Source organism: Spea bombifrons, chromosome 8 (assembly GCF_027358695.1).
Source record: "Spea bombifrons isolate aSpeBom1 chromosome 8, aSpeBom1.2.pri, whole genome shotgun sequence".
Classification (NCBI taxonomy): domain Eukaryota; kingdom Metazoa; phylum Chordata; class Amphibia; order Anura; family Pelobatidae; genus Spea; species Spea bombifrons.
In genome coordinates, this window is record NC_071094.1 from 6,677,065 (window position 1) to 6,688,476 (window position 11,412).

Consider the following 11,412-nt stretch of genomic DNA (forward strand, 5'->3'; position numbering starts at 1 on the left):
CACCGCCTGTCACGTGACCTGCGGGCAAGATGGCGCCGTCCAAGGTAATGCTGTGAATGGCAATGTCTTCTCCTGATGCCGGTAAAGACGCCTGAATTGAGCCGGCACCCGGGCGTCAGGCACCGAAAAGACTCGAATCTGTATGATATGGGATTTCACCCGTTCATAGTTACATTATTTGTCGCTGTGACACCCTTTGTTTGCCAGAGGAAACCTGAGGCCCCTCTCAGCCTCTTTCACTCACTGACAAAGGGGGTGATGCCCATTAGATACAGATTCAACCTGGAGTTTTTTTTTCTTCGTTTAGGATATGTTACTTGCTGCTTCACATATAGCCAGAGTGGCCCTAAGGTTTTGGGCTTCTTATATTATGGACAGTTTGGGAAAGGGCCCCTGTGAATGTTGTGACAGCTCTACTTAGGAGCTGGCTGGTAATATCATTTAGTCAGTGTAGCCCTAATTTTACCTCTTACAAAATTTAAAGTAGACATATTGCCTGTACAGGGGAGCAGAAGCAGATTAAATGGAAGATCCTACCTTAAAGGCTTAAAGTACAAATACAGATGACTAGCAGATGCATAGATGCGGGTATTATAAGTAATTTAGATGTGTAGATATATAATTTATATACGTTCTGCATATAGTAGAAGTGCCGGAACCCAGCCTGGCTTGGAGAGCCCACGCGTGATCCCACCAGAGTCCTTCCACGCATGCGTATCCCCCCCAAAGCTAAAAGGGGGAGACGTACTTTAACCATTTTGGCTACAGTTTTTCCCTCTTTAGTGGGTTATGCCCTTAAGAGGTTTCCAATATGCCATATGGGTCCCTTCAGCAGACATTTGCCCAGGGCCCCATTGGCAGTTCTTTATTGTCATATGTTCAGAAGCCAAATGCGTTATCTCTGCGATCCTGGAGATGCCAGTCGTTTGCATTGCTTGCCTTCTGAATACTGTTACTATTGTTATCCTATTTGCTGCGTTTTGACCCTTCTTTTAGCCCCTTTATTATCTGAAATCCAGATCTTCTATTTTTTAACTGTATTAAAGGGACTGTTAACCTCAGTTTCGTTATGTATTCAGTAATGCCTCGGGTCTACATGGTAGGTCAGCAAGAAATGCTGTATCAACCTATATTCCCTTCCTGATATCCTCATCGCGCTTATGTCAGACTTACATGTAGTGTGAAGGTGGATCCGGTGTTGATTGCTGTCTGGGTTGTTCTCTTACCTTGTTCTTCGTTCACTGAAAAGGTAATGCCAGGAGATGAGGTTAAGGCTCTAGAAACTGCTAAAATAATGTAAAATAGATGCTTCCTATGTTACTCCCACTTAACACAGCTAAACCCCTGGCATAGTTTTCTTACAGGCAGTAGGGTCTGGTGTAGAAGTACAGATACTGTACATACTTTTCAGTTCTTGTTTAAATGAAATATGCTTGAAAACATTAATCTTACTTCCCAGATTTCAAAATAATGTATATTTAATTATTTTAGTTCATTGTTTCCATTACAGGACATAGTTATGTAAAATGTCCAACGTTTGGAGATTGTTTCCTTGTATACTTGTGTATGACATGTTTCAACAATTAATATTTTTTTGCCCCAAATGTAAAATATTTCTGTTTATTTTATAGGAGAGGTCAGTCAACTAGTGGGCTGGGGTCCTGCAAAGAACTGGATCAAATTCTAAACACAGGTAATACTAAGCCAGTGCTGACTACTTCAGAAGACAGAGCCCGGTTGGATTAAGCCATCATCATGGTGAACAAACTGGTGATAGCAGAGTCACTCGTGGTGTTCTGCATTGTGTTAAGTGTTCACAGCGTGGTCTGGGATCGTTTTTCGTGGTGTGCCCTGGCCCTTGCCGTCCAGGCGTTTTATGTGCAGCATAAATGGGATCGGTTATTACAGTCAAACGGAGCGGTATTCCAGTATCGTTCATCAGCAAACAGCGGGCTCTTGCCAGCCAGCATGGTCATCCCCTTACTGGGTATCGTAATGAAAGAAAGATGCAAAGCCTCGGGAAACGTCTACTTTGAGCGGTTCGGGGTGGTGGTGTCTGCTACCGGGATGGCGGTGGCTTTTTTCCTCTCGATCATCGCACTTGGCATTACAAAACCTGTTCCTAAAAATACCTGTATAGTGTCGGGGATTACCGGCACTGCCATACTCTACACTATGAAACATTCGCTGGCGGTGTCTGAAGTCATTGAAGTTTTGGAGGTGCTTCTCATATTCGTGTATCTGAGCATGATTCTTTTGTATTTGCTGCCCCGTTGTTTCACTCCAGGAGAGGCACTGATTGTCCTTGGAGGACTTAGCTTTGTCCTTAACCAGCTCATCAAGCGCTCCATCGGCTCTGCAGGCGGCACGGGGGATCCTGCCGATTACCTCCTCCTGGTGACTTTGGTTGCTTTGGTCCTTCTAGGAATAATCTTCTCCATTTTGTTCTTCTTCTTGGACTCAAACACGTGGACATCCTCCTTGTTTTTTTACATGATGACAGCAGTTTTAGGTCTAGGTATCTTTCTACCGTGGCTGCAACTCCTTATAAAGAAACATCCACTGTTTTGGTTGTTTGAGTTCTTGGTGCAGACCCGTACGCGTCTCTACCTTCTCACCTCGTGGATACTCCTTGTTTTATCGGCCTGTGCGGTGGTTTTGTATCAGAATTACAGAAGATCCACGGAATCCAAAAAGCATCAAGTTTCTACGGTCATCCGCAAATATTTTCATTTCCTTGCTGTAGCTACGTACGTTCCTGGCCTGATATATGACAGGCAGTTGCTGTTTGTGGCCTCCGTAGTCTGCCTAGCAGTCTTTGTACTTCTGGAATACGTGAGATATTTTCGTATCAAACCACTAGGGCACGCTTTACGGAACTTGCTGTCATTGTTTGTGGACGAACGGGACAGTGGCCCACTGATACTGACTCACATTTACCTTCTCTTGGGGATGTCATTACCAGTGTGGCTCTTTCCCAGGTTCTGTGCCTCTTCGCTTTCTGGTCCTTCTACGTTGCTGCCTTACTGTGGGGTACTTGCCGTGGGGGTCGGCGACACTATAGCATCTATCTGTGGTAGTGCATTTGGGGAGATCAAGTGGCCTGGTACCAAGAAGACCTTTGAAGGAACAACTATGTCAGTGTTTGCCCAAATCATCACAGTGGCGCTCATTCTGATCTTTGACACCAGTGTTAATATGAACAGTGGTTATGCCTGGATAGTAGGATCCATCACTCTAGTGTCCCTGTTGGAGGCTTTCACTACACAGATTGACAACTTAATCTTGCCCCTCTACCTCCACATATTACTGATGGTGTAAGAGCAACATGGAAAGGACATTGTCCTCGTAAAGCTAAAATGCACTGATCACTGTGTTGAAGATGATGATACTTCTCGAAAAGTCTAATGAAGGACACAGATCAAATGAAGCTCGTTCAATTGCCAATTGGTTCTCCAAAGGAAACATCTAAAATGATTAGGAGGCAATAAGTGATACATTTTATTTGTGCTATGAACACTTGTTGACCAAACAGTGCTACAATAATGTTCTAGCAAGTATCTACATGTATAGATTAAGAGGAGGCAAATGTTGGCCATTTAGTCACAATGGAGAAGACTGAATTTGAATATGGTGGCAGATGGTGATGTCCCAAGGTGGGTCAACACCTTTAAAACCCTCTTCTTCCTCTTTTTCTACACATAGATAATTTGCTTGTGATTGTTGTGCCACAATTGCTTAATCCTATTTATCTTAAAGCCACGTTGACACACATTGTTTGAGCTGGACCTTTGCTTTGGGAATGGAATCTGCGGAGTCCCCTTTTATGAAGTGAGTTAAAAAGAAGTTAAAACCCTTTATTGTAAATAAAGCCCTTGGAGTTTTTTTTCCAGCAACAGAAAATCTCTAGATATGCTGCATAGAACAAGAATCATTTTAATATCCATCAAGAATACTCAGGGCTGTGTAAGGGGTTAGTATTGCAAGGCAGCTGCAGTTTTAACTCATGAGAGGCTGCACCTGAGGAACCTCCATAAGGGATACGTTCAGTCAACAAGGTGACTCGAGAAGTCTTACAGATTTAACTGAATTATACAGGGCTAACCAAACCCTGCATCATGCATTGTGAAGTCTGTGAGTTAAAACTGCAGCCTCCCATTTTAGTGAATCAACCCCTAAGTGTATTGAGCTTTGTTTTTCATCTATCGTAATCATTGTTAACCACTAAGAGCATTCTCTGCGTGTTGATCATTCCAAGCACAAAAGAATCCCAAATTATGACAAAACCATATAATGCTATCTAAATGGATGAAATTGATTTTTCATTTCCTAAAAGTAAAAACTTTGTTGGGTCTCAACACATGGCAAGCGTCTTAATCCAAAAACGAAGAACAATTGTGTTTTTAAGAAATGTGATCTGTTAACTCTGTTTAATTTATAAAACATTACAATCTCTGCGGTGTTGTGATTCGATCTCTTCTTTCATTAATCTTATTCAATGTTTCCAAACCCTCAGCTTTCAGTAAGAGGTTTCATCTGGAGTACAGGGATGGGAACGGGAGTTCAGGTGTAGGCTGCAACCTTCGAAGAAGGAAAAAAACTAAATTATTCATGTAACAGGTTAAAAAAAAACCTTGTTGCCAGGGCATTCATCAAGATGTTACCATAAATTACATTACATAAATCACACTATGTCTGGTAAGTGGGATGTGTTATAGAAGCCATGATCTTCTTGTCCCCTTATAGCCCCAGGTTACTGCAAGAGCAATTACTCTATCAACTCTTTAAATCTACTTGTTAGGCATGCTGCTTAATGCTTGTTTTTGTGCATTAACATCTATTTTTCTATATTGTGGAAATTCTCCATACTCTGTAGCCACAGGGAGACCGGGGGGTCCTGAATGCTAAATGTTTTAGCTGTTTCTTAGCTAGCAATCCAACAGATAACCAGCGGCCAAGTACTAACTAAGGTTTTAAGGCAGGAAATACAGGATATGAGCAAAGAAAAAGGATAATGAATGATTGATGGTGGATGGAGCGAGTGCGGGAATGAGCATGACATTGTTTCATCCCTTCTCTCTGAACCGGTGCACCCATGAGAAAATATTTGGACCATGGATGTGAGCTGCAGATGAACGATAACAGGGGACACATACCATATTAACCAGAAAATAACCTAGCTTTCTCAAATGGCGAAACTGTAGCCGTAAAAAAGAATGTAACAATGCCATTGTACAGCACTGCGGCATGTTATGGCGCTCTATAAACAATTTTCACTGATTTTGATTTATTTTTCTTTTTTTGGAAAGACTATGAAAACACACATGACCTTGTCTTATTTTTAGACTCATTTTGGAGCGAGCGGTATAGCTGGTTCATGCACCCCCACTCCTGATGAGTTGTGCCTGAGGGTAGACTGGCTGGCCCGGTTCTATACCAGATTCCTACTTTAATCTCCATTCGGTTTCTCACCAGTTTTCCGGGCTCCATTTTGTTCCTTCCGAATCCATTATGTGGAAAGAGTAGGCATGGCGAGAAGTTTGGGAGGTGTTGAGTTCGCTTTTATGCACAACCTCTCCATGGATGAGGACCAGCCCTCCTAAATTAAAGACATAAACACCATCGTACCAAATTAAGGTTGCTGTTAAAACAAATACCATTTAAGCTGTACTGCCTATCCAGAACATTACAGCCAATAAAGCAGAGCGATCATTTTACATCGTTCTAGTTATATTTTGCTACAGGCAGCATTGTTTTTCTTAATTCTATACCTTTCGGAACCGGAGCTGGCACAAAGAGGTTGTCGCTGTAGCTTTTTTCTTCACCGAGAAATTGTGTGCGAGGAAAAGTACCTGGTGCGGCACGGACCATTCGACGAGAGATCCCTTCTACGGAGACCAGTAAAGGATAAAATGGAATAAGTATAGGATTAAAAAAAAAAAACGTAGTTGGTGATAAATGACTCATAAGTGAAATTGAAGTCTTAAAAAGTCATAAATTCATATTTTAATAGGTTGGTGCATTCCACAAGTCCTATATGTGTATCGTAGTTTCTTTTCATTATCCTCTAGTCTTGTAGAGGCAGACTGTTGAAGCAGTGCACTCAATGGAGGTATATATATGATATATAGGATTGAGTTCTTAAATAGGTGCAATGACCTTGAAAACCGATGTTCTCCAGAACATATATAAGTATGGTTCAGAGTCCCCAGGGCACCTCATTACTCCGGTTTGTTCTTTTACCTCTGTGGGAGCCAGGAATGAACCAGAGGCAGCCGTTCTGTTCCGTCGCATCTTCCACGGCAATCCAGAAACCTGTGATCCTCCCAAGTGGCTCCGTGTTTAGGAACGTAGCATCCTGATGCGGGGTCACTGGCGGGAATGTCGACATCAAACTTCATTAAGGACTCAGATTAGATTGAACTGATAACTTTTATCTCACTGTCTACACTAAGGAGTCTAAAGGAACAACTTATAAAGTATGGGGGAAGGAGTTTGTTGTCACTGTGATTTTGGTCAAAACATGGCTAAGGAGTAGGGTGACCCGATGGCCCCTTTAACTGGTGACACTAGTAATAATCATGAAGTGCTGCAAGCAACTTAATGAAACCCTACAGTAGGTGTCCTTCCATACATGTTTCTGGTCACGCCTGGTAACTACATGCATGCATTGGAGATCATGTAATGTGTCTGCTCCAGAAAATCTTACCTTCTCCTCCAATACCAGGTTGCTGTAAAGCAAAAATAATCAAGTTAATGTCATTAGGTGAAAATAACTGATCTTACACCACCTCATTTACAAGAAATAATAATACAAAATTATTAAAGTGTTTATTTAAACTTTAAATTACGGTATTAAAACCCATAGATTAGGTCAAGTCATCTGTGGTTTTAAGGGTCCCCAACAAATTCACCAGGTAAAGATGGGCAAGTTGCTGAACACGGGGTTATATCGCCTCTTAAGGTGCACTTTAGGCAAATCCTACACTCCTGGTGGGATCACAGAGTCTGATAAATGTGTTTTGAACTATGAAACCTCTTATATTTAGTGCATGTATTTAGTGTATTTAGTGTTACACATAACCATTCTGGTAGTCCAAGCACTAGTCTAAAGTGCCAAGTCTTAAAGCGGAGATGAGGATGGCTTCATTGCAGCCACACCGTTTTCCCCAAAGCTTCATCTATGAGCTTATTATACCCCGTCCATTTCATGCCTATGAGCCAAAAGACCAGTTTATTAGACACATACCCGCTTGCATTAAAGTAACACTTACCTTGAATATGTACATACTCTGCACAATCACTGGCTTTACAAGCCCAATGCTACGGCCCACCTCCTACAGAAACAGATACAAAGTAACCACAGTTATCTTGTCCAAAAAGCGGGGAAAGCAATCCCAAAAGATGTGTAAATACGAACAAGGGTTAAATAGAATGAATGCCTTTATTTGCCTCCAAGTCTTAGGGTCTCGGGGCGAATGGGCAGATTCTGGAGATGACATCATCGTGTTCTTCTCTGATTTTATGATCACCATTAGTGTTTTTCTCACTGCTTTATCACAGTTCATATTATATTCTATTTTACCTCCAAGGAAATCATAAGGACAGTTATTATAATTAGTGAGTCACGACAACAGAGTATTTAGCGATGGACTATTAAAGGGTTAATATGTGAAGAGTTTCGGGGTCAGCTCACCCAGAAATAACTACAGAAGTATTACTACCCCTAAAGTAATCTGGATGGACCCCCATCCCAGCTACGCACCTGTACCTGCGGAGAGTGCGTCACCTTACTGAACAGCGGATTGTGAGCGTGTAAAGCTGTGAATGGAGAAAAGGAGACTTTTTCAGGGAAAAAAAAATGAAGAATCAAAAAACGCATAGTGTGACTGCTGATGCTAAGGGAGAATACCAAATTCAAGAGGATAAATGGCCTTAAAACTGACAATATACAAAATTAACAATAATGTGAACACAGATTAAGACATACTTGGCAAAGATGGAGAGGAGAATGTGCGAGAATGATTCCATTATAGTGAATGCTATGGCGTGGGGGTATATATATATATATATATATATATAAGGTTGAAATATATATAAAGCTCAAAAGTAAGGTGCAGAGAAGATGAAAAAGAAAGGCACCCCAGAGATGAAAAGGAGAAGGGTTGTGTAAGAGTAAAAGTCTAAGACGAAGTAGAATCATGGAGCGTGTTGTAAGTCTGTGACTGAATTACTAAATTGATTTTTGAAAGAATTAAGAGCCGGTGGAAGTTATGGCGGTGTGAGACGGCATGAGCTCTAGCCCAATTCTCAGTCTTTTTCTCATGGGTAGGTGGGTGCCATGTGTCCATAAGGTCGGACGCTGAGGACTAGTGTTTGTTGGGGGGGTCTAGCTTGGCACATGTCCTGTTCAACATGGCGCTGGGATCTGGGGCTGGCGTACCTCATCCAGCACCCATCTCTGCTAGAGGAGTTTATGAGAGATAATGATGGAGGCGCTGGAGATAATGTACAATGACAGGATATTCTATACTCACCATGTCCTACTTTATTCACAGACTTCTCCTTTGGCACCAAAAAGTCGCCTGCCAGACAGAAAACAGACATTTATTGCTTTTATTTAATCTTAACACTCATTTTGAAGCAGTTGCCAAAATTAAAGGTGAATTGCGTTTCAGAAGACTCAGAAGAGGTCAATTCTCATAGAACTTAACCAGATGTTTCCTTTGAAGGACAGGTTGGTAAGAGTTTCAGTCAAAAGACATTAATGGAATTCCACGAGGCTTCTGCACATCGTTTTAAGAAACCCCTAACAGATGTTCATGAGGACAAAGAGATGGTCTTCTTCAGCCTGGTCCAACCAAACATTGTACTCCAGCAAACACTTGTTTATCCAGCTCTCTTACGAAAGCCTTCAAAGAATATGGCGGGAAACAAAACCTTACAAAACTCTCAGCGATGACGATACGGTAGCCTAGAACCATCCGTTTTAGAGAATCCATTTTAGTTACACACAATAGAGGACATTTTATGGGGCTTTTTCTCTTCGTACCTTCATAATCTCTGTTACACTTAGAAACATTTTAAATATTTTATCTTATACTCAGATACCTGCTCCCACAAGCCTTACTTTGCAATATTTGTTGGTCGTGAAAAGAAACTTTAGCCGATTCTGCAAAAAAATTTAACATTCTAAATATATCAAATAAAGATCAAAAGCGATACCCTCGACTCGTGACATGCTCTGCTCTTATTCCATTGGAAAGTATGTCCCTCTGTCAGGACTAGACCCAACAAATCAGGACTGTTGGCAGGTTATATGACATTGGAAGATATTTGAGAGGGAATTTCTGTTGAAAGAGGGGTTAGATAATTTGATTCGGGTGACAGGAACAGCCCCATGCGTCTTGGATTACCTTTGTCATTAAAGACTCCTTTCTCGAAGAAGAATCGGATCTTGTCTCCGCTGGTGAGGAAGTAATCAGCGTTTCCCTGCAAAGGAACGGAACGGAGTGGGGGTTAAACGTCGGGGTAAAACAAGCAGTGATTCGGAATCAAATCTACCGATATCGCTTGCATTCATACGTCTGATCTAAGAAAAGTTTGCGCTTGGTACTGCGTATTGTGGGGGGCAAAACCTCAATGTACCCAGAAAGATTAACCTATTCATTGCTACAGCAGCGACCAAGCAAGAAAAGGGTTAAACGTCTCTGTCCGCTAATATTGCTATTTAAGTCATCTTGTTATGTTATATACTAATTGTTATGTCCTGCCTAGCCTTTGTACAGCGCTCCAGAAACTGATGGCGCTATATAAGAGAATAAAAAAATAATATTTTTTACGGAGGGGCAGCACAGATCTTATAACATGAGAGGCTCACTGCGGTTGCCCCTTTATGGGTGCCCTTTGTGGCCCCCCGCTTACCATTACGGCAACTCATGAGGCCGTTGCATGTTTTTTCTTATCTGCCGTAATGGAAAAATGTCTATTTTATAACGACCGGCCATTATAGAAAAAGGTAAAGAAGTGGGGCTTCCTAGGGTTGGAACCCCTGATGATGTCACATTTCTCCTCCGAGCTGCACGTGATGTCATATAACACACCAGCATCCCATCAAAGGACATTGCAAGGTCGGTAAGTACGTATCTTATTTAAAGAAAGGACCTTAATGCCCCGACCTGCGCCCGCAGCTGCTCCTCCTGCTCCGTGGAGAACTCCGTACGGCAGTGAAGGGGAACATCCATATTCTGCAGTATATTCTCCATCTCCTGCTTCATAGCATCACACTCCTTGGGGCTGAATAACCCCTCCAAGACAACGTATCCATCCTCTCGGAACTGTAAACAGAATCACGCCTTCCAGTTAGTTAATTTCCAGGGCTCTGGGGTCTAAGCAACGCCACGCAATCAAATTAGCAACCATGGACCACCAACCAACCCTTCACCATCAGTTCCCCTAAAGCGTGTCATGATGACCATCCCCTCCCCCCCTATGGATTTGCTCCTAATACCCGGGATGTGGATAATACATGCTTAGAGGATCAGCTCCCAGCAGAGACGCGAGAAATACGGTCCTGGAAGGACAGGCGGACATAAGGGATGGAACGGCGCTTAGGAATCAAGGATTCGCCCGGGAGTTGTGAGAAGAACCCATCTCTAGGTGGCACCCCTGTTGTTCTACTCTCAGGCATTCTGGCAGTGAAGAGGTTAAAACGGACACCTAGCAGCATTGCACAGGACGCAGAGCCCGGCTTCTTCTGAGCGATTTGGGGGTCCCCACGTGCCACACAGGGATTGTTAAGATATTTTAACCTTTTGAATGCCCCACGGAGCGTGCAATACATTGCTAAGAAACGTTGCTCTGCTTTTTGGCATTTTATGGGTTAAGCTATCCCGTATGCAGGGTATGGGGTTCCTACCGGGAAATGATAAATATATCGTCTGTTACCTTGTGCGATAGGCTTAGGATTCAGAGGCAGTGCCTTGAACTCACCTTTTGGACCTGGTCCTCTGTGATCAGCGCCATATGGTGGAGAATCCAGCTGCCCGTGACCTCCTGACCAAGAGACTGCAGAGCCGAGAGAGGGAGGGAGGGACAGTCAAACGACGAGATCCACAGATAAACCACAACAAGGGGCCCTGCATTCTTCCACGGGTCATGTGACCAAAAAACTGGGCCCAAAGTGCAAATTTAGCATTTGCATATCTGAACAAAACAAAAGAGTCCCACCTCGGAAGGGCTTTGCTGTCCGATACGAAGTCCAACTCCACAAACGGGTTTTCTAATGACCAATTAGCCCTTTAAACTTAAACTTGGATCAGCGAACACAACGTGCCATCGGAACACAGGCGTGTAAAAGGAGAGATTCCATTAAAATCTCAGCCGTTTCCAGCTACAACAGTCCTTTACAAC

General features: G+C 42.7%; 2 protein-coding genes across 2 annotated transcripts; one reads left to right on the forward strand and one right to left on the reverse strand.

Annotated features, from left to right (window-relative positions):
* The first annotated feature begins 2 nt into the window (after nucleotides 1-2).
* Nucleotides 3-4,455, forward strand: DOLK (dolichol kinase). The gene is made up of 2 exons (XM_053473866.1): nucleotides 3-44; nucleotides 1,632-4,455. Exon 2 carries the CDS (start codon nucleotides 1,756-1,758, stop codon nucleotides 3,319-3,321), a length of 1,566 nt encoding a protein of 521 aa, XP_053329841.1. The 5' UTR covers nucleotides 3-44; nucleotides 1,632-1,755; the 3' UTR covers nucleotides 3,322-4,455.
* PHYHD1 (phytanoyl-CoA dioxygenase domain containing 1) lies at nucleotides 4,396-11,159 on the reverse strand. The gene is made up of 11 exons (XM_053473873.1): nucleotides 10,993-11,159; nucleotides 10,179-10,337; nucleotides 9,417-9,492; nucleotides 8,538-8,585; nucleotides 7,766-7,821; nucleotides 7,275-7,337; nucleotides 6,710-6,731; nucleotides 6,244-6,372; nucleotides 5,772-5,888; nucleotides 5,473-5,599; nucleotides 4,396-4,581 (listed from the first exon to the last, which is right to left on the reverse strand). Exons 1-11 carry the CDS (start codon nucleotides 11,023-11,025, stop codon nucleotides 4,533-4,535), a joined length of 879 nt encoding a protein of 292 aa, XP_053329848.1. The 5' UTR covers nucleotides 11,026-11,159; the 3' UTR covers nucleotides 4,396-4,532.
* Nucleotides 11,160-11,412: the final 253 nt, after the last annotated feature.